The 23,591-nt window shown below is 40.0% G+C and overlaps 1 protein-coding gene across 9 annotated transcripts in view; it reads left to right on the top strand.

Moving 5' to 3' along the window:
- The window catches only part of ptprk (protein tyrosine phosphatase receptor type K), a 133,235-nt gene that overhangs the window by 105,970 nt on the left and 3,674 nt on the right, over positions 1-23,591 (top strand). Inside the window, exons 21-40 of one of the 9 annotated variants that reach the window (XM_034075533.1) lie at positions 3,358-3,493; positions 6,530-6,559; positions 9,287-9,447; positions 10,163-10,198; positions 12,211-12,222; positions 12,752-12,939; positions 13,423-13,510; positions 13,727-13,803; positions 15,198-15,215; positions 16,566-16,602; positions 16,901-16,998; positions 17,393-17,509; positions 17,632-17,786; positions 17,931-18,066; positions 18,851-19,000; positions 19,633-19,806; positions 21,655-21,786; positions 22,325-22,450; positions 22,619-22,782; positions 23,178-23,313. In XM_034075533.1, coding sequence (XP_033931424.1) covers positions 3,358-3,493; positions 6,530-6,559; positions 9,287-9,447; positions 10,163-10,198; positions 12,211-12,222; positions 12,752-12,939; positions 13,423-13,510; positions 13,727-13,803; positions 15,198-15,215; positions 16,566-16,602; positions 16,901-16,998; positions 17,393-17,509; positions 17,632-17,786; positions 17,931-18,066; positions 18,851-19,000; positions 19,633-19,806; positions 21,655-21,786; positions 22,325-22,450; positions 22,619-22,782; positions 23,178-23,313 — 2,171 coding nt within the window. Of the gene's footprint in view, positions 1-3,357; positions 3,494-6,529; positions 6,560-9,286; positions 9,448-10,162; positions 10,199-12,210; positions 12,223-12,751; positions 12,940-13,422; positions 13,511-13,726; positions 13,873-15,197; positions 15,216-16,565; positions 16,603-16,900; positions 16,999-17,392; positions 17,510-17,631; positions 17,787-17,930; positions 18,067-18,850; positions 19,001-19,632; positions 19,807-21,654; positions 21,787-22,324; positions 22,451-22,618; positions 22,783-23,177; positions 23,314-23,591 lie in introns of all 9 variants that reach the window. The other 8 variants (XM_034075525.1, XM_034075536.1, XM_034075535.1 and 5 more) reach the window with 8 other exon arrangements.

The following is a 23,591-nucleotide window of genomic DNA, read 5'->3' as shown; positions in this document are numbered from 1 at the left end:
ATTTTTTGTTATGTCTTGTTTCAGATACCCTTTACGCATTGATTGGTCCGACAGTCATTATAAAAAAAAGGATGTGAAACCAAAGTGCACAATGCTTTGGGGTCATAGTCATAGTTTAAACAATACATTAGTAGATAGTTAAGACACATTTGACCTTGTTTTTCTTTAAGAATAACTAAAGCTTGACATTTTTTTGGTACTACTTTCAGTATTTTAGATAATATATATTATTTTTAAAAATAGTTTTGACCAGGATATATGACACTACTCTATATAACGTATTATACATAATTGTTCTATACAGTATGTCTATGTTTCTTATTAAACCACATTCAGTAAAACCCAGTATTCTTTATACATCCATAATTTGGCCGATACATCTTGTAGCAACGGTCTGAAGAAAGCGCCCTACAGATGCACTATTTACTGCTTTGATAGATCTTTTAGCATTTTATACCAATTAAAACCTTAAAAAACATTGTGGGGTCAGACAGGGAAAAAAGTTAGTCAGAACTGCATATATTTGGAATTTGCTAGAGATAAAAAAATAAACAGTACAATCCAGACCTTATTATTTCAAAGCGTTTGAGCTTTCAGATCCCTGCTCAAGCTTCAACTATCAATCCCATGTTTTAGAGTAACATTGTTGCATAATGACACAGGGATAGATGGAGGCATTTCTAATACATCAGATGCAGAATTATTTCACAACAAAATAATGTCACAAATACTGAAGGAGATAAAAAGCGATTAGGTTTAACTTGTTGATATTTTGCATTAGAAGTGGATTATTGTTTGATAGAAGCATTGCATTAGGTTGGAGTTTTTGTTGCATATGTCTTTGTGTTGGATTATTTGGATTATCATAATGCACGATAATGTTCCTACACTGCAGTACCAACTACTCTGGCGTTATGGGATCAGATCAGTAAGCTGAGGAGCATAAAAACAGATGCTGGCTCTCTTTCTGTTGACTTTCCATGCGTGATCAACACGGTCAAATCTCACTGCGCCCCGAAACCTTGTTTGTGAATTATATTCCAAACAGACGAAACGGGGGAGTTCAGACAATTCTCTGAAGTCATCAGGAACAGAAATGAGTTTGAGTACGAGTAATATACTCCGACATTGGAGCAGAAACATTGGACAGCTGCAGTCAAATTGCAATTCAATACACATTTCTCTATAAGAGCATGACTCCAAGGATAACTGAATACGCTGAAAAGATTAATTGAGCCTTTCTTTATTTGTGTATCTGTATTCAATGTACCGTACTTTTCGGACTATGAGCCGCGACTTTTTCCCCCATTTTTTTGTACAGCTAACGGCCACTAGGGAACCTCCTAAATCTATGGACTTTACAGGTAAAATGAACCACCTTTAACACTATGGGCTCTATGACCGGTCCGCGCCCGCCACCTCTAAGGGGCGGGCTCCAGCAGGAAAAGCTGGAGGCCGGAAAAGAGTGAGACAGGTAGCGCGCCAAAGTAAAAGTGGAACCGAGAGACAGAACGAGAGCAAGACAGACGGACAATTTAGCTGCTGCGGCTCTTATGCAGGTGCGCTTTATAGTCCGAAAAGTACGGTACATGTGTTTTCAGCAGGGAGTAGGAGAAGTGAGTGTGCACAGAGTTCACTGGTTCAGTACATTAACTATCAGGTTGTACAACTAAAGTATTAAGAAGCTGAAATATCCAGAGTCTTAACTGACCTAGCTTGAGAAGCTTCTACACGCCAGGGATAAACAGTGTCAGCTTCCACCGATGCTCCGTTGCTTTCTCTTCAAATAATTTCATTTTAAGATTGTACAAGAACATGTCAAATGGTTGGATTAACTTGTTTAGATTAACAGCCGTGGCTAGTTTCAGTCGGTCTGCTACTTTTGTCCAGAATATTTGAACTCCTCGATGAATTGGGGAGATTTCTACATTTATATTATCCATGTTTCTAAAAAGGTTAGCCCTTAAGATTTAAAGAGGCCCTATTATACTTTTTGAGTTTTCCCTCCTGTCGTGTGATGTACCGTATCTGCATGTAAATGGTCTGCAAAGGTAAAACGAGGGAGTTCCTCTACCACAGATTGAGAAAAAGAACATTACATGTCCTCTTAAAGTATTCTGTGAAATATCTAATCATCTTATTGATGGGTTGGCACACAATGTTCTACAGATATTCATGCTCCCCGAGAGATGGCATGCAACGACTTTGGTAACTCGTTATTCGTTCATGTATTGCCATCATTAGATCAAAGTTTTCATTTGAACCGGTTCATGTCCAAACATCTGCGAAAACCACGCCCGCGTTATGCTCTGATGTCTACTGTCAAACACATAATGTGTATGAGCAGTTTGGCGGTGGATAGAAGCAATTTATTGTTTTCCGTTATTCCATAGCAATCACATTAAAGGATCATTGACTTTTAATCTCACTATTTCAATCTGCGAGCCAAATAAGCTCCTCAAACTTCACTTTTGGCTATATTTGGATCATGACAGTTTCCATGGCATTTGTGTCGGCAGTTGTCTGACTTTGGAGGAATATTTGGAGTCTTGATATTTACCTGATCTTTTGCACAGGATTGATTAAACCTCCCCGTTTAAACGGCTCATCGGGATTTGTTTCCTTATCACACTCACCACTTCCATGACGTGAGGGCTTTTTGTAAAGATGTCTTGGGAGAAAAATCAAATTCCTGAGGCTCTTAGTTGGCATGCTTTTCTAGCCTTGGGTGACACAAGGTTGCGTAAATACTTCAGACAGTGCCAATAATCTATTATTTGTGTAACAGGCTTACAGTCAGTGCAAAGGAGCAACATTTGATACATTCGGAGGGCTACACACAGAAAGAACTAGGGCTTTTTGAAAGCTTAGCTGACTGGTGGGTTCGGTTTCATCTGGCTTGTTGGTTGGAAACATTACTACATTTGAAATAATTGTTATTCAAATATCTCCCAGCTCATCACCATTTTTTGGCGCATTGGCTTTCTGGACGTGTCTCATGCAGAAGCCTCATTGTTTCATGCTCCATCTTCCTCGAGAAGTATTGGCTTCTTAAATGTGAGGGATTACGGACTAGAGTCCTTGAGAAATCCTTGAAAATGATGTTTAAGAAGGTGTGGAAACCCCGAGACCCTTCTAATGTCATTAACAGATTACCTCTGAAGCATACACTCTTTGTCGGGGTGGTGTTCTCTTTGCAAATACACCAGTGTTTTACAAATGAGGATTGTAACATGACCTTTTTTCCATTCATTATACGACTAAATAACCAGTCATTACAGTGGCACGACGGTCATTCGAGCTACTCACATGTTAGATTCCTGGTTTTGATGTTTTTTTATTGTAATCATGGTGAAGGTGCTACAGAGGAGCCAGAAGTCATCCCAGATCCCGCGAAACAGACGGACCGAGTGGTGAAGATCGCTGGGATCAGTGCCGGTGTCCTCGTCTTCGTACTGCTGGTGCTGGTAGCCATCCTATTGGTCAAGAAGAGGTGAGTGACGGCTGCTAACCCCGCCCCCTAAAACAGCTTTATTGAAAATGCATAAAATAACAACTGTGCTCCACCAACACAATGCACACAACAGACACACATGATGTTGTCGTGTGTTGTGTGTCCAGTATTTGCTGTAGTAACACCATCTCTCATCCATCCACCATACACGTTGATCTCCCCTCAGAACCAGCGTGATCTCCTCCTGAAGTCTGCTCTCCTTTTCAGGCATTACATAGCTGAAGGCTTGTTTTCCTGAGATCCAATGCAAGACGTATGGTGTTTCCAAAAGTAGAAACTCCTGCCTCACAGTTGTGTGATTTAGTGCAGGAGAGATCTGAGGCTGTTTCTAGTTGTGTTGTTTTGAGTACAGCTGCTGAAGCGCACCAGACAAAACAACCGCTCAGAATAGCCGACTCGCTGAAAGTGAGAAACACACAGTGAAAGAGATCCTCAAAGAATCAGCACAGATGGATTTCATAAACACATCAAAGACATATTATCTAATTGTTTAAAAGTGGAGTGAAGACAATGTGAGGGTTGGTTGATTACAGTTAAGTATCGATGTGCTGACACAAATATACATGCTTATGAAGCACACGCATAGCCCTATACTTTATTCATTTAGGTTAACAAACGAAAATACATCTCTTTCTGTCTAAGTAGGTTTACTAGACACTTAAAAGGGGTTTGTACATGTGTGATGAAGGCTTCTTTGTACTCTTTTCTTTAAGGAGAAAACAAGAGCATAATAATAATAATGACTTTAGTTTCTCTCATCCTTTAATAGTCGATGTCGGTCTCGGTTTCACTTTGGCGTTAGTTTGGTGCATGGCTCCACCATGTGGCGCCTAAACACAACTGCAACATGCTAAACAGCAGCAACATCACACACACCTTTATTATAGTAAGTAAGTAAGTCTTATGGTATCGTCTTATTAGAAGTTGGTTTTAGAGATGTGAGTCTATGAGGCACCAACAGATGTTACTGCTCAGCTCTTTTTGACCTTATCATGTTGTTAAGGTTTTAGTCAAATGACAGCATCATCTTTAATGTTCATCATTCCAGCTTCGACACCATAAGGCACACTGAATTGAATTGTGTAATATTAACACATGAATGTCTAGCATTTTTTTTAATAGAGTCATCCTCATGCTTTAAACACAATCCATCCGCCATACTCAAGTCTAGACACCTTTGTTTTGCATATAACCTGCCCTCTATTCATGAAACATTCCCGAGTAGCTGCAAGGTTACGCAGGGTCGGATCGTGTCTTTTCAGGGTGTGCATGTCCATATGTTGGTGCGCACATTTCTAAGTCATGTACACGAGTGCATGTGTGTAATAATTAACTGTTACTCAACACGACGTTCTTCCTGTGACCTTTCAATTAAAATCTGGTGTTCATTAAAAAGAGAATAATTAGGAGCTTCATTTGCATATTCACACTGGATATATTCAGTGCCTCATATCCCACCTTTACTTATTATTATAAAGAAGTGTCAGCATAAATAGCTCGAGTTGCTCATCGGACGCCATGGATGTTGAACACGTAGCAAGACATGTAAGATGAATGATCACCAACGGTCTCTTTCAGGAGATGGACTGATATTGCATCAGAGAGCAGCACTGAGCAAATCTAGAACAATTAGAGACATCGAATGAACTCGTGTCACCTGGGAACTGTGAGCTCCACATTTCTTTTTCTTAATGAATTAATTTAATCCTGCAGTCTTGCTGTAGATTTAATGTCAAAGTGTAATTGGATATGATATTCAAAGATCTTAAAGTGGAGGGTAGAAATATCCTATGTATTGCAGAAGCTGCTACTTTTTCCACTGTTTTAAATAGACTCACCTATCGGGATACTTTACAGTGTTCGCAGGATAACTTTACCACATATTACTGAACATGAAGTGCCTCTGAGGAGTTTATGCCTTTTGAAAATAGAAAATGTATCCCAACTGAAAGATGGCTTTTGTTGTTTTATACTCTTGAATTGCATGCACAGCTGTGTCTGTTGTTGTTTTAAACTCGAACCATCTCAAGCTGCATCTGGGCTCGAGGAGACTTCAAATACACGTTAGCAATATATCACAAACGTTCACCGACTGCCACAGGATTACAGAAGGAAAACATCCGATTCAAATGGTATTTCCGAGTGTATTTCTGACAGGTAGAAACGTTATCTTGCCAGCATCAGATTCAACTGAAGATGAGTGGTATCCTCGGAGATGTTAAGTCACTCATGTTTGTTTTTATGCAACTCCTGACAGCACTTCTTTGCATTTCTCTGCATGGTGCATACATTTGCCAATTGATGTGTAACTAAACTGTGACATCTGACTTAGCAGAAATGCTTTTGGGAAAAGGATTGGAATATTGTCAAAGTATTTGTGATTTCTTTTTCTCACCCTCATGACTTTGTTGGAGTTAGTTTTCCCTGAAGGTTTCCGGGGAGATCAATCTTCATTGCCATTGAACCTTTAACACTTTGAACAATACTGCATCTTTAAAATGGAGGGACATGATGACATGGCAGTGACATCATACTTGCTTTTACAGGAAGCAAGCTGCGTGGTGTTTCAGAATAAATAGCTTTGTTTTTATTTATTTTTTTCATTTTCCTTAGGAGTAAGTAAAGGTGATTGGCTGAAATATTTCTAATCAGGACCTTTCGATTACAGAAAACTCTTAAATAATGCATGAACATTAAAAGTATGACACCTCTAGAAAGAAAAAAGAGAAAGACTGCATGGTAAAAGTTAAATACTGATAGCTTGTTGTTCTTTTAGTCATCGTTTTATAAGACTCTTAGCTTGTTTTGTAGAATTTATTTAAAACGTTTTCTTAAATAAATAAGGCCCGTAGTTTAGTATAACTACCCCTTGCATGACCCTCAAGTTGTAGCGATCAAAAGGTGTTTTCTTCTGTTTCTGTTGTTGATGGATGGGACAGGACAGTATTGTCCTAATTTGCATATTCATGACCCTTGTGTCTCATTCTTTGCTTTCTGATTGGCTCACAACCCCAGGAGGACCTACTATTCATACTCTTATTACCTGTAAGTAAACAAACCAATCAACAATCAGCTTACCCAGCTGCTGTTACCTTATTGGGCGACCTATTATTAGTGGCTAGTTGTTGTTATTTTTAAAGATGCAGTATACTTTTTTCAAGACAAAACACATTTTCAGCTCTGACCAACCAGCCAAAGCCATCCTCATTGACGCCTTGCCAGGGTGGGGGTCACTTCACTTTCATGTCAGTGAGATTTTCCTTATTTTTAATCGATCATATAAATATTAAAACGTCCCTTTAGCACGATAATGTTAACATAACTATACATAAATAATTGTATTTTAAAGTGACTGAACTGACAGTGAATTGACCTCAGCCCCGGTGTCCTCTACATGCTCCAAAGTTGCTCCGAAGCAGGCTAATGAAGGCCAAAGTGGGCCATAAAGCAGATCAAAGTGGGACGCACAGGCCTAAGCGTGTTATTTGAAAAAAGAATGCTGCACTTGTGACTGGTAGCTCTTTGTCTGCATGTAGTCATGTGATCATCCATCCGCCCATCAAGTCACAGGTACCATGGTAACCGCTGCTGCACACGCTCCTCTGGGTCTCAGTCCGCTTCCTGTGTGGAGCTCATGGCTCTGAGTTTGGTAGATGTTGGTGGGTGTTTTCTCGTGTTGTGGGTACTTACTCTTCTACTCCGTCTTTTATTGTCTCTCTGTACAAAATGGGTTCTTAATGGCCTCGTTGCACCTTCTCTTTTTTAAACAGCTGGGGACCTTACAGTGCAAAATGTAGCACTTACAAAAACTGATTTAATAAACAATATTGATTTATTCTTTACCAGCTTTCGTCTGTAGTCACAGGCTAAAAACAAAGTAGCATGGCAAGTTAGCATTCATCTTATAGCTTAAAGGTACCAAGAGTGAAATAGCACGATAATTTAGCACCTTTAGCGCCTGATTCAATTTTCTGGAACAGTATTTACTGTTTTCTATTATTGTCCTCATACAGTATAGACAATTTCATCTGTTGACGAGCATTTTTGTTATTCATTATTGATAATTCAAAGATTCATGGGGTCAATTTTCACAAATTAATTTGAAAATCAGACCTTAAAAATGAATAAAACAGTCAAAAACGTATAAAAAAAAGCTATTAAACCTTATGTTAGTTCTGATCACAGTTACCCCCCCTCTGTTTCTACTAATCTGTCCTTAATGTACAGCTCAAGTACACACCATTTTATGGTTTAAGATATATGTATAGCATTTTCCCATCTTCTGTTTTCTGTTGAAGAACCAATGATACACTCACAGACAGCCACATAAACAGTTAAAACAATTACAGTTTCCTCAGTGTGTGTGTATAATATGTGTGTGTGGTCTTAGAGGTGGAGTTGGTGTGTTTTGGGGTGATGAGGTAAAATATATAATAAAACAAAGCATGCTTTCTGTCTGTTTGCTGGGAAGAAGTCAGAGCCGTACATCGTATCAGTTATGCAACAATCACACATTTATTCCTCAATCTGAGAGAATATATTTTACAATTTTATTGGAGCAAAAACTGCTTTAAGTGTTAACTCATGTTAAGCAGGTCACTTAAAAACATCATTATACATGCTTTCTCTTCTGGTCAGATGTTGTTTAACTGATGTACGTGTATGGCTCTGGGTAAAACATGTTCCTGCATGCTCTGTCATGCTCGAAGTATTAAGCCCTCTACTATATGTTTCCTGGGATGATATGTGTTGAGCGCACTCGGAGATAATTGAACCTGAAGATGATACCTTGATGTTTACATGTACAACTGTGTATACTCCTACTGTATTTCACTACTTCTCACACGATGGTGTGGTTCTATGGTTGCTTACTGGTTTCCCCAGAGCTTCACAAGTCATTCCCTTCCTGTTGTTTTAATGGGTTTCTCCTATCTTTGCTGTCGGATGAAAACCAAAAACCAAATACTTCTGTGACTTATTTAAATTGTATTTATTTTGTTCTTATTTTATTAAGCAGGCATTAATATACATTTCTGAAAAGGCACCAGGTATACCCAAGATGCTATTTTCTCATTGTAGTCCCTGGACAGATGTTGCAAAGTCAGCCTAAACAAATATATATTTAAAAATAACAAGACAATACAAATAATTTAAAAGGTGCAACTTAGTGGTTCTCAATACTGTAAATGCTATTAAAACAACAGTTTTTCCTTTTTGCTTTATTGAAACTTTAGAAATCTGAAGGTAATTAGACTGTTAAATAAAATACAACTGCAAATAGATTTGAACGTAAAACTATTTCAACGGCTTTCATCTGACAGCCCATGTATGGTGACCAGGTTTATAACAGCTTTTCCCGTTGCTACTAGTCGGCCAGAGGTCATTTCCCTGGACTGTATTATATGCTTTGTTCCTTCTATAGCTGAGCCTGTTACATGCTGCCATTGCAAACAAGCCTTTCCTCTACTGTACCTTCTACTGTACCTCCCTTGCCTGTTCTCTCCTCTTCTCTCTACCTCCCTTTTTCTCTCCTCCCCACCTTTCACCTCTCTTTTCTCTTTCTTGTTGGATTTCCGCATCTGGAATCAGCAGCCTGAAGCCCCCAGCCGTGCGTTTACCCCCCAAAAAGATACCCCCTAACTAAATGAATAAATAAAACTATACTTTAAAAGGTGATACTATTCCCATACAAGGCGGCGGTCTGCAGGCTAGCTGATGTTTGTGTGTTTTCCTATAAGATGCCTGACGGTGTCGGTCTCTTCCCCTTGACAGGAAACTGGCTAAAAAACGTAAAGACGCCATCGGTACGACGCGGCAGGAGATGACTCACATGGTGAACGCCATGGATCGCAGCTATGCTGACCAGAGCACTCTGCACGGAGAGGATCCCATGGCTGTGACGTTCATGGACTCACACAACTACAACAACAGATGTAAGTTCATACAACAAGACTTTTATTATACTAAATAACCATTAACAGTAGTATTAACCTTGGGCTCTCCTCAAAACACAACTCTGTTTATAAAGGCACTTAGTATAAATCAAATCTTACACTAACACACGTGTATTTTCATCTTTTTCTCTTCTATTTTCACTGATGAGACTTGAATTTTGCAATTTCAGGATTTGTATTGCTAGACAGGCTACAGTTCTGTAGCTCAGTTTTGAAATAATCTTTTTTCAAATGAAACGTGAAATGTACTTGAATTATTTGTATGTTCTTTTCTGAGATCAACGGAAGAACTGCTGATGAATCATTTATAATTCAAGTAGAATCATTAATTGCTTTACAAAACCATGTTGAGGAAACAATTTGGGGGAGTTTGGGAGGCGTGTGGCGCGGTGGATAGAGCGTTGGTGTTCGGATCAAGGGAGCTCAGGTTCAAACCCCACTGCAGTCAGCATGTCGTTGTGTCCCTGAGGCACTTCACCCCATGTTGCTCCTGTGGGGATTGCCCACAGTATTGAGTATGTAAGTCGCTTTGGATAAAAGCGTCTAGCAAGTGATATGTAATGTAATGTTTATCCGAGATAGATTTCCACTAATGTTTAAATCATGACTGGAATTTGAATTGTTCTGACCCTCCCTGCTCACGTTGAGTAACGCTGAAATGTAGAACGTGTCCTCACCGTGTTTCCTCCCACAGTGCCCAACGACCCTCTGGTTCCCACTGCTGTGCTAGGTGAGGTTTCAGCATGGTTGGATATGTAATCATTCACCACCAGCTCCCTTTAGTGATCACCCATCTTCATCTCAAAGCCCCTGTGCGTGTAGCCCCGTGTTGTGCGTCATTACCCAGTTAAAATGTCATACATGGTCATATTTTTTATTTTACATCCTGAGTTTAATATGTTCTTTGACCTCGGTCACGTTTTGTACGTTTGTGTTGGTGGATAGCTTGGCCTGACGGACGTTTTACTACCATAATACTGCGTCTAATCTATATTTTAGAAGTGCTAAGATCTCTAGGATTAACACAGATGGAGATCAATAAAGTCTACAGGCAGTGGCTGACATTAACAACATTTAGGAGAATAAGAACCATTTTAAAACAAAAAACGATGTTTTGATTGTTTTACATGCCATCTAAGGGAGTGTAATGGTTTAGTAATATTTGATGATGGCAAAAAACGGTATGTTTACATTGTATCTTTTTGTGTTCTGCCACCTGGTGCCAACTCCCCGTGTAAAACATAGCCGGTACTAAAAGCTCCAGCAGCCAAGCCCTTCATCTGTTGTTCTTGGTTTCCCTCTGGTTCAATCACTCCCGATCCCAGCCACGGCTTCTCTTTCCTACGGAGAGTTATTGAGATTCACAGTAATTACCGTCATTCTCCCTTCGAGACCTCATTATATCCACAGTTTTGAGTTGTTTTAAAGCATGCCATTTCCTGTCAGGACAGAAACTGATGCTTGAGAGAAAGAAGATCATTCGTCACAATGCCATCGCAAAACGGCTGCAGATTAAATCCGTGACATGAAGTGACAATGAATAAGTTAGTGCCTGCAGGCCTCTGTGTGTGACAGAAATGTTTTCTATGCAAGTCTGCTTGAGTATCGACCATCTGTGGTATTCCCCAGGCTTGATGTGTTACTGATGCATCAGTCTGAATTGTAAAAACGGTATTTTTTTGCTCAGTTCGATGTTCCTGCAGCTCCAGTGTCGCACTGCAACATGTTTAATTTGTGTTTAGTCTAGTGTTGACACTGTAGTACGATGCAGAGTTCTTACATACCCTTAAGGGCTCCACAGTACACAACGCCACCAAACTGTGTTAATTAACTGATCCATTGCATCTAATTTGGAGTGAAGGCTGCAGTTACAATCTGTCTTGGCCAATCACATCACAGAGTGGGAAGACGTAGCACGAAGTAGTGGGATAGGAGGCCGTGTCGGGTTAAGTTTACTGTTAATTGGCCTGACGAGAGCTCAGAAAACCTTTAACAATCAGTAATGAGCTAACATGTCCTCGGAGCAGCGAGAAGCATCAGCGGGATGAAATAAACAGTGTCAGTTCATAAACAGCGGTGAAGATGAAATCAGTCTTTCTGCTGCCCCGAGCTACTCCATTACACAACCTGTCAGTCTGCGCATTAATCCTGCCAACTCACATTATCCGCCGCAGCACAGACACGCTCACCTGGAAGTTTGCAACAATTTGACCTCATAATTGCATTCACTTGAAACACCTTTACATGCATCAAAGGGTTAATCATATCACGCCATACTCACACATCATTATTAAACCTGCAGACTTCCTCACGTCTCAGAGGATCATTTTTCATCCGTGGTTTTAAATGTGTGGTTTGATTTATTTACATTACAGCTCCATATCCTAAACATATAATATGGTGGTGAACTTTGTACTATTACAATGAGTATGGAAGGTGTGCAAAGCTCGCGATGGTATAGTGTGGTATATATTTGAAGCAGTTACTAAATAAAGTCACTTATATGTAAATAGCAGTTGAAGCTCTGGCTCATTTAAGGTTTAGGTGTCTGCCGTTTAGTGTCTTTTATGATAAGACGTTTAAGATGTTTGTTTTATTGCCACGCTCCATTCTTTTGTGTAACCGTTTTACTATTGTTTTACTACCCATTACATATTTAGATTCCTCCTAACAACTCTTCCTATCGTTCTGTCTGACTATAACCATTTACCTCCTCTCTTTTTCTGCTGCTCTGACATGTAGTTCCAATCACAGGTGAGTTATCGAGAGAGAAAACACATTGGTTTGTTTGGTATTTCTCATGTTAAAGGTGGAATGTCAGCAACTGGTTTTTGAGGGACGTAAAGTTATTGTGATGTTAGAGAAGAAAATAGAGAGAAGAGGAGGCCTCTTTGTTCTGTTCTTCTCAGTGAATGTACATCATGTTATCCCATCTTCAGATAGAGCCATTCATTATGGGCGCTTCCTCCTTGGTTGGACCTTAACAGACCCCGGTGTCCCTACTTTAAATCCCCAAGTCATGATTCAGCGCCCCTTTGGTTCATTATGTAAGCCAGTTGCAATGGCTTCTCGATCCACCAGGTGGAGCAGCTTGTTGTTTCTATGCATAAAACATCTTATTCTCTCTGTACAAGATCATTTGACTGCATGATTCAGACCTGAAATGAAACAATTGTGTCTGTTTTACATGTTGTATTTACCCTGGACAGTGTAACATAGTGAAGGCATCTCAAGATTTGGATGATTTGCATTTGAATTGACAGATTCTGCTGTTTTCTTGCAGATGAGAACCACAGTGCCTCTGCAGCGGAGAACAGCCGGCTGCTGGACGTTCCTCGGTATCACTGTGAAGGAACCGAGTCCCCCTATCAGACGGGACAGCTGCACCCCGCCATCAGAGTGGCCGACCTGCTGCAGCACATCAACCTGATGAAGACCTCCGACAGCTACGGCTTCAAGGAGGAGTATGAAGTAAGACTATAATGAACAGTACTTTTTATAGTTGCAAACACAGTCATTTTAGATGCCTGCTTGGTATTACTATTGATACAAATGTTGGTACAAAAGTATAACCTGGACACGGATATTATTGATCTAAAATCTTAACAGTGCAGTACATTTGAAATGTACAGAACAAAAAAAGCTTATTATGAAAATCAATAATGCTTTATTTGATGTTTTGGCTTTACATTAAAAAGATAAATGACTATTAGGTTGAATTGCCTTTTATTTTGAGAGTATATTCCGCTTTATCGACAAAACAGTCACAGAGCTACAAACCTGTTTGGATGTCCTCTATTTATGTTTCTAATAATAAGTGTATTACCACCCCTCGTAAATCCCTACAATCACGCCGTTGTAGTACTTTGTTCTGCTCAGTCGTGCGGTAGGAATGTTTAGGATCCATGACGTGTAATATCTTTTGAATTGTTTTGCGTGTTGTTGGTGATACAGAGCTTCTTCGAAGGCCAATCGGCCACTTGGGACGTGGCCAAGAAGGATCAGAACCGCACCAAGAACCGCTATGGGAACATTATAGCATGTAAGGAAAAACCATTATTAATGTATGTTCACAACAGATGTTACAATGTGCTTTACAGCAGGACAGGGGAACAGGGGGTGAGAAACGCAGAACAAATCACAAAATACATGTTCTTTTTGCCCTTAAATGCCCTAACACAAATATTCTCTCCCTTTTTGCTTTCCTCTTGCTTCTCTTTCTTTGTCTGTGTTCGTCTTATGTTTCCTTTCTGTTTAGATGACCATTCAAGGGTTATTCTCCAGCCCATAGAAGACGACCCCTCCTCCGACTACATCAACGCCAACTACATCGATGTAAGTGGAAACGCATCGAATGCTACTATTGGCTCCCAACGAAACCAACGAAACCACACTCCCTCGCTCGTATGTCAGGCCTCTATACCTTTATTGCGTCTACTAGTCATCCATCGTGCCATCTTACGCATCCAGCCACCCCAAAAACACTTCATGCATACAGTACATTCGTCCTGTCTCTATCCATGTATTCATGTCTGCATCCATTCTGAATTCATGATAGTATCCTGTTACAGTCTTTTTAAATGGCTATGTGAACTTAGTTGGTCTTAGGTTTTACAGAAATGGAAAAACCATATAACGAGTGCTATACAACGACAAATACTCCTTTATAATCCGACTCATGGTGAAAAATGCGAAAGCACCTAGAATGGTTCTGCTTATTGATAGCTAATATACTTGCAGAATTATTATTATTATTGTTTTAAACACTAGCACTAAATGTTAATAGCTTTGGATCAGAAAGACTCAATTTGTTACATAAAGGCCTTTTAAGAAATAGCATTTTTAAACAGATTTTATGAATGATATACAATGTGTTTTTAATTAGCTTTTGAAGGGTTAGAAGGCATTTTACTTTTGGTTAGAGCTAGGCTAGCTGTTTCCACCATTACAAGTATTTCTCCTAAGCTAAGCTAACCGGCTGCTAGTGCTAGCTTCCTATTTATTGTACAGACATGAGAGTGGTATCCATCTTCTCATCTAACTCAACAAGACAAGAAAGTGAACAATAACTTTTCCTGTAAGACGTAGCATTCAGCTTTCGGTCCATATCTCTTTAAAGTTGTTCTTAATTGTATCTCTCGTCCTGTCTATCTGTTCATCAATCATTCCATAACTAAACACACATCTACTCATCCATTCATCTTTTTTTGTATCTCCACCTCTTCACTTTTACAACAATCATCTGCATAGTAGTCTCTTACATTGTACTTTTTGTTTTGCTAATACTGCTTATAGCACGCTCTTCTATGTTATCATAAACCTCCATTAAAATCATGCATGCCACCATCCACATGAATCTAGAGTTAGGATGTATAGAGTGGACACTTCCTGATGTATCTATCTCATCTCTGCATATGCAACTATGGTCAGATGTCATGTATTTTCAATTGTTTTTGTAAATTATATATTCAACCAACTTTCTTTGGGATGAAAGCTCCTTGTGCGTTTTAGAGTGAGGAGATCACATGACATCAGGAAGTGTCCTTTCTATTCAGTCTAATTCTGGGTTTAAGATATTTCTTTTTATTTCTGCATGTTCTATTCAAACTACCATTTTGATCAATGCAACTTTTCTTTTTCTGATTGACACTCACTGACATTGTTGTGCTTTCTTTCTTTCTTTCTTTCCTTCCTTCACTCGTTCTTTCTGCCTGTGGCTTGGGCTGTAGATTTGGCTGTACAGGGATGTAAGTATCACTGTGGATTCTTTCATTCTCGCGCCTCAACCTCCACACGTTTACGCCCTTTCTAAACACTCGTCATCACGTGCATCGAGTTACGTTGTCCGTATATTTTGAGTTGCTACTGTGGCCTCGACAGCATGAAGGATTTCACTCCATCCTGCCTCCTCCCACCAGTCCACCTTACATCCCACTATGTACTATTAGCTTAAGTGTTGTAATTATTGTTGTCGTATTGCCATCAGGAAATAAGCCAATGCCATACATTTGTGAGCCTGACTGTTTTTCTGTTTCTTTCTTTCTTTACCCTATATTTAAATACATGGGATGGGATGGTAATGGAGAATTGCCTACAAATCCCTGCGGCTAGAAAAGTGGGATTCTCCTGTCAACATAATACAGTAAAGAATGAGAGCAATGCCTTTAGGGCTATATCCGAATATTCGTTCGTTGGAGTATTCGGGTTTCAATTTCGTTATTCGGATATACCTTTTTGTTTCCCCTTTTTTTTTTTTATTGAAAACTCCAATATCAACGTAAGAGTTTGTGCCTCTTCGGGGGGGGGCTTAACACTTAACCATAAGCGTTATCGTTTACTTTCTCCGTCTTTATGTAGATATGACTTTTTCTCCGTTAATCTCCGTCACGTTGTTTCCATAGCAACAACAACAACTTCCTGTCAACAGCGCTAACTCTCCTTCAAAATAAAAGCATGTCCATACAAAATAGGAAGCCAAACCAAATTACATTTAAGACATATACAACTGTAACGAAAGTAACAAAAACAATGCAATATCCTTTTCAATTTCAAAGAACACAAATTTGGTTGTATACATTAACAAATAATTATTAAAACAACAATACTGTGTAGAATAACAAAAGTATTGAAGCGGTTCGCTGCTGATTACCCCCGCGCGGGCCGAATATTAGAATATTAGCTGCTGATTTCTACCGAATATCCGGAGCCCGAAAAATGGTATTCGGGACAGCCCTAAATGCCTTATACATCAATATCAATAATTTTAGACACAGTTAAACAGTGAGTTAAGCGTTGTACTTGTTGTTATAAAAGTGACAGTTACAATTCAGACTCATCTGATGTTGCAGCTTTGTTTTTATAATAGGGAAAAGTCAGTAGCAGTATTAGGACTAAATTTCACTTTGATGAGACTGCCAACTTCTCCAATTCTCTTGTGCTGCTCAACTTGTTTCATAAATGACAATCCCATTCAGTATATCATCAATTCACTTGTATTCACCCTACTAAAAACTGCTCAATAATATTCCTACACTTATAATTAGTGATATCATCCATGAACTTGTTCTGGATATTGAGTTGTTGTGTTGTATTTTCAGGGCTACCAGAGACCAAGTCACTACATTGCAACTCAGGGTAAGAAACGGCAACTTGCATTCGTCCTTTGTTTTTTACAATAAGACACTTTAAATCATACATAGTTATCATACTAAACTGTGTGTGTGTGTGTGTGTGTGTGTGTGTGTGTGTGTGTGTGTGTGTGTGTGTGTGTGTGTGTGTGTGTGTGTGTGTGTGTGTGTGTGTGTGTGTGTGTGTGTGTGTGTGTGTGTGTGTGTGTGTGTGTGTGTGTGTGTGTGTGTGTGTGTGTGTGTGTGTGTGTGTGTGTGTGTGTGTGTGTGTGTGTGTGTGTGTGCGCGTGTGCGTATGCGTGTAGGTCCTGTTCACGAGACGGTGTATGACTTCTGGAGGATGGTGTGGCAGGAACAGTCAGCCTGCATCGTCATGGTTACCAATCTGGTGGAGGTTGGAAGGGTAAGCTGCTCTTTTCCTCTGTTGCACTTTGTAAGACATGTTTCCTTGTGTAAATATGTAAATATGTTTAGCTTGCATTTTACATTATATGGATTAATCAGGACCTTTGACATTGGGATAGCCAGATAAAAGAAATAGAAAGTCTCTAATCATGGATCAGAATCTGTATGTTGTCGTAGTTTATGTGTGTCAAAAGGATATTCTGCAAGTATGTTATTGTTTGATAGTGTTCATGTCATTTTCTCGCTGCTGTTTTACTGTTTTTGGGGTGTTTGTATACGTTGTTTATGTTTTATTATGTAAGATGCTATATCTGTCACCCAGGTGTTTTACTGGCTTGTATTATAATCATGATACTGTTTTTGAAACCATCTTTAATGTTCATTTTGACCAGGTTAAGTGCTATAAGTATTGGCCCGATGATGCTGAGGTGTACGGAGACTTCAAGGTGACCTTTGTGGAGGTTGAACCTCTTGCTGAATATGTGGTTCGCACATTTACACTGGAGAGGGTGAGTGAAGTATTTTTAAATAACAGTTTGCATAATGCCTCGATGTCGTTTGAGTTATATTCGATGAGGACACAGAAAGATGAATGAAACGTAACCAAAAGATGTGTTTTGTCTCTTCTCAGCGTGGTTTCAATGAGGTGCGGGAAGTCAAGCAGTTCCACTTCACAGGCTGGCCGGATCACGGAGTTCCATATCACGCCACGGGACTACTTTCCTTCATCCGCAGAGTTAAAGTCTCCAATCCACCCGCTGCTGGGCCCATTGTGGTCCACTGCAGGTAAATAAATACATCCAGACCTTTGTTGATATGAGCTACCACACTTTTTATTGTGCAACATCTGATTTTAAATATACACAAATTAATCTGTCAAGAAATGACATAATTATTAACTTCTTTCTCTCTGTGTGTTTCTCTCTGCAGTGCCGGAGCAGGGCGTACAGGCTGTTTCATCGTCATTGACATCATGCTGGACATGGCGGAGAGAGAAGGAGTGGTGGACATCTACAACTGTGTGAAGGCTCTCCGCTCTCGGAGGATCAACATGGTACAGACTGAGGTGACTGCATTACCCATCCTCCATCTGCATCCACATCTTAGAAAATACTCAATGGACCCCCACTGTAAGACCCAGCCATCAGCATGGTGCAGGCTGAGGTGACATGTAATTAAACATGTAGTCTCGTTAAATAAACATAACATGTATTCTATTCCATGTAATGACTATGGTAGGAATATTATCGTCACCTGGACTAAGGTACTAAATATAAAGGATTTGAAGATATGGTACTCTGGCACCCTCCTCTGGTGTAATGAAGAATTACACTGTGCTAGACAGTATGACTATAAATAATGGCATAGCTATCAAAAGATTCAAATCCTAACCCTGCGTAGGGATCACAATCTACATATACTTTATTAAATCATTAAGATAATTTCTTATATCTTGAGGGCACCTTTTTAAAATGTATGAAATATAGGTTTGTAGCAGATTCGGTCATCCATTGTAAGAACGTCATCCTTTCACTAAAGCAGCCTTCAATTCAATCCGTCTGATCACTGAATTGAAGCCGCCGTCACCCGCTTGAAAGAACCAAAAACACAATTCCATGTGTGGATGAACTCACCAAAATGCAACCTTCTTCGTCTCATCTCATTCACGGCTCCATCTCCCTCACTCACTGCCAGCATGCTCACTTTCATGTGGCATCACAGCTGCTTGTGTTCTCCATGCAACACCTTGTGTGTGTTTTTATTGTTTTCCAATGTGTATAATCTATTAGTGATGCTTACAGTATGTACAGTATATATTAACATGCATGTCTTGAATTCTATGTCTCCAGGAGCAGTACATATTCATCCATGATGCCATTCTGGAGGCTTGTCTGTGTGGAGAAACAGCCATACCGGTCTGTGAGTTCAAAGCTGCTTTCTACGAGCTGATCCGCATCGACTCGCAGACCAACTCGTCACATCTGAAGGATGAGTTCCAGGTAAACCCAAATACAATCTGTATCCTCATAAACTAATAAAGTGACACTGTCGTTTCTGTCCCAACAAAACCAGGGGTGAAATGTGAGTAGAAGTGTCTCAATGCAGTATAATCCACTTCATTCACATGCTCCGTATTTTGCAAACCATAAAAGCTTCCACAAAGGATCTGGCAGTTATTTCCCCTTGATCACATATTGATGAAATGATAGGCTTCCTAATCAACTTTATCCTTACATGTTCAAAATGTAATGTTATCTGTGAACCCCCATTTTTTGTATAAAAAGGTTGAACTTCAAACTTCAATGTATTGTGTACTAATGTTTATATTAAGTGATCCTCAGCTAAATGCAATGTGTGTATCAATGAGACATAACGTGTTGAACACATATCCTCATAAAACGTTTGCCGAGATCGTTTTTAATTATTTAAAGTATATCTATATATATATATAAGAATATAACTCATACATGGTCTTTGTCTTTACTGTTTAGTTTGACATTTCTGTCATTTTGGTATTTCTATCTTAATGGAACCATTGTGTAAAACACTAGCTTTGCACATAAGAATCGACAGCACATAATATTCTGATATGCCCTGACTTACACATTATATATGTATCTCTTTTGTCCAGACGTTAAACTCGGTGACTCCTCAGCCTCAGCCTGAAGACTGCAGCATCGCACTGTTGCCTAGAAACCAAGAAAAGAACCGCTTCATGGACGGTCTTCCTCCTGACAGATGCCTCCCCTTCCTCATCACAATAGACGGAGAAAGCAGCAACTACATCAACGCTGCTCTGATGGATGTAAGTGTGTATAATGAATTCACATGCACATACAGAGAGGTTGTGTTATTTTCAACACATCAGGATGGAGTAGTTTGGGACATTAAGGTGTGACGCTTTTAACACAATTTAAATGTTTAGAATGTGGAAAAGTAAAAAAAAAAGAAGCTTAATGTCCCAAACTGCAATCATGACACTGTTGAAAATGTAACTTTTAAAAGCCGATACACACAATGTAATAAAGAGGAACATTTTAAAATGAATGCACATGGTTATACAGATTACACACGCTCTCACACACACACACACACACACACACACACACACACACACACACACACACACACACACACACACACACACACACACACACACACACTCCCCTCCCTGTTGGTGTGTGATGCTGTGTTTGTGGTAATAGCAGCAGAAGGCTAGAGACAAATCCAGGTTCTGAAAAGACCGCTAGCTTCTCTGTCCGCCAGCCAATCTTTAACCGCCTCCTGTTGCAGGACGTTGTTTACATTGGCAACAGTTGTCAACATGTTGTACCTTGACTTGAATAACAAAGTCATGGTAAGATGCCAGTATCTGGTCTGATTATAATAACATTTTAGCAGCTCTGTTAGATGATGCAGGAAATATAGCAACGGGTGGGAATCAGTATGTGAGTTTATAATAATGGTTGAAACACAAAATGCATGATGTGGAGACAAACTTGGCTTCTCTCCAACAAAGCTGTTGGAGGACTAAAATACTGCAATTGCTGTCAAACTAAAGTTTATATTGAAAGTTTAGTCACTTACCTTTGGCCTCTCTCTAACCAAGCTCACAGAGGAGTTCCAGGTAATGGGATTTCACTTCAAATTTCCAATACTGGATTTGTTTCATGGCTTCAGTGTCGTTCTGCCCCCAGGTTCATGTTTAGCAAAGCCATTTACACCCGCTGTAGATCCTAAACCTGACCCCGCCCCTCTACCCTCACAGTAGATCCTGCTCATGATTACAAGTCGTCATTCACACCATGTCACACATGTGGCTGCACATTCATTAACAATCAGTTGGGCTTCGTTCACCTTCAGTTCAGGAGAAATATTCTTGATATGGACTTTTACTGAGCAGGAAGTAAACGGACCCTTTTAGATTCGGGCCGGGCAATACATTGACATTTAAGATATTGTGATTCGACATCTTATTTTTCGGATGTCATAGTATTCTAATATGAATAAATGTTGTCTTTTCCTCTTGAAAAAGAGGCTGAAATATTGCCTTCACCCGTTGGACATTACCAATGATTCATTATCAAAGATGTGATACTTTGCAAAAACACAAATAGTTAATCGTACGATATTGTCGCAACATTGAGGAATTTGATGACAAATATCACGATACTTGAATTTCTATATATCGCCCAGCCCTGTATTAGATATACAGTATATGTGGATGTACCGTGCGTGAAGTGTATTTGTATATTTACTGCATGCTCCTCACCCTCGTGTCTGATTGGCCCACTGCATGATCATGTGACCAAACATCAGCTGTGTTGCTTGCTGCCCCACACATCGTCCCACTGTGTGTGTGTGTGTGTGTGTGTGTGTGTGTGTGTGTGTGTGTGTGTGTGTGTGTGTGTGTGTGTGTGTGTGTGTGTGTGTGTGTGTGTGTGTGTGTGTGTGTGTGTGTGTGTGTGTGTGTGTGTGTGTGTGTGTGTGTGTGTGTGTGTGTGTGTGTGTGTGTGTGTGTGTGTGTGTGTGTGTGTGTGTGTGTGTGTTGATGTCTGTGTGTGTGAGAGAGACAGACAGATGTGATAAAACAAGAGATGTGACGGATGGAGGGCGCTTCATACAAAGTGTTTCTGTTGTGTGTTCCCTGCAGAGCTACAGACAGCCTGCTGCGTTCATCGTTACCCAGCATCCTTTGCCTAACTCTGTCAAAGACTTTTGGCGTCTGGTTTACGACTATGGATGTACCAGTTTGGTGATGCTGAATGAGATTGACCTGGCTCAGGTAATTCACTCTTCTTTTGCCTCAGTAATATATCTCAAAAAGTGTATCATGTCAAAAATATGTTGCTGTTTATCTTCGTTACCGAGACATCCTGGATTTATAAATCCATTCTTTTAACACACTTCTCCCAAATACTAACCAATATGACGGTACGTCTACATTATCTAAAGTAAATTGTGTTTTTATGTTTAAAAGCTTTCCAATGCTAAGTAAAATATCTATCATCCCACACTAGAAGGATTGATGCACTCAGCTGTCTCTAATAACACAAATAAACCCTTATAATACTCAACCACGAATTTGGCTTAGAATTAGTCTAGCCTCAACATCACACCAAAGACTGAACACAGTACTTTCCACATTCGTAAGAAAAGTGTCTGTTACTCACCAAGGCCTAAATAACATGTACGAAAATATGGTTTTGATATTGAATTGTGCACGTTTATTGCTGTTTCTCTGTCTGTTACACACAATTACAACTGCCTTACTACAACACTACTACTAACACGTCGTTAACGCTGTGACTGTCTGTGCTCAGGGTTGTCCTCAGTACTGGCCAGAGGAGGGCATGCTGCGCTACGGCCCGGTCCAGGTGGAGTGCATGTCCTGCTCCATGGACTGTGACGTTATCAGTAGACTGTTCAGAGTCTGCAACCTCACCAGGGTCAGTGCATGTATTCTGTGTTTCCATACGTTTATGTCATTCCTTTAAAAGGCTTTCAGAAAACACTGTTTGCATCGAACTAAAAGAAGCCGTGTTACTTCACCTCTGAAGTGTCCTGGATAACAGAAAACACTTGTCTGAATATGTGTGTGTTGTGTGATCCCTCAGCCCCAGGAAGGATACCTGATGGTGCGTCAGTTCCAGTACCTGGGGTGGGCGGGACACAGAGAAGTGCCCGCCTCCAAGCGCTCCTTCCTCAAGCTGATCCTGCAGGTGGACCAGTGGCAGCGTGAGGGGGAGGAGGGGGAGGGGAGGACCATCGTGCACTGCCTGTGAGTTCTCACCCTCTCACACACTTCACACTGCATGTATAAAGCAAAAGGGTGTTTGTGAAAAGCCATCATTAAGGAATAATACAGTATGATGTTTATGCAGTAAAAGTAATTTTGTCAAAGTCTAGATATGTATGATCAGAAATAGGTTGCCTAACATGATACTACATCTAGTAGTTGGCTAATAAGAACTAGTTTATGTCAGTTATCAGAATCATTTGGTGATTATTAAATAGAAAATATCAATGACTCGTGAAACTGTCTGATGAAACACCTCATGTACTGACAGGAGGAACATTTGTTTTGTTCCGTTTGCCGAACTGAAGCAAAACTACATGAAATAATAAACTGTGCTTTTTGTGACGTACATTGTATATCTGTGTGTGTATTTACAGAAATGGAGGTGGGCGTAGTGGAGTTTTCTGTGCCAGCAGCATTGTGTGTGAGATGGCTAAGAGACAGAGCGTGGTGGATGTGTTCCACGCCGTGAAGACCTTGAGGAACAGCAAACCCAACATGGTGGATACTCCGGTGAGTCAGAGAGAAGGACGCTCAGGCGGGGGAGGGGAGGACTATCGTCAGGTAGTCAAAAAGATCTCATGTCTTTTCCTCCCCACTCTTTCCCTGATCAAAGACGTCATGAGTTCACGGAACGATGAGAAGGAGAATTCATAATGACTTGATGAAAAATACGACCGCATTACAAGAGAGATAAACAAGCACCTTTATTTATAACAGGAGTACCTCTCCTTAGCTTTAAGCAAATGACAAGCTTGTATCATGGCTTAACCCTTGTGTTGTGTTCCGGG

The sequence above is a fragment of the Pseudochaenichthys georgianus genome, chromosome 24, assembly GCF_902827115.2.
Source record: "Pseudochaenichthys georgianus chromosome 24, fPseGeo1.2, whole genome shotgun sequence".
Lineage (NCBI taxonomy): Eukaryota > Metazoa > Chordata > Actinopteri > Perciformes > Channichthyidae > Pseudochaenichthys > Pseudochaenichthys georgianus.
The sequence above is the reverse complement of the archived record's forward strand: the minus strand, read 5'-3'. Positions and strand labels throughout refer to the sequence as shown.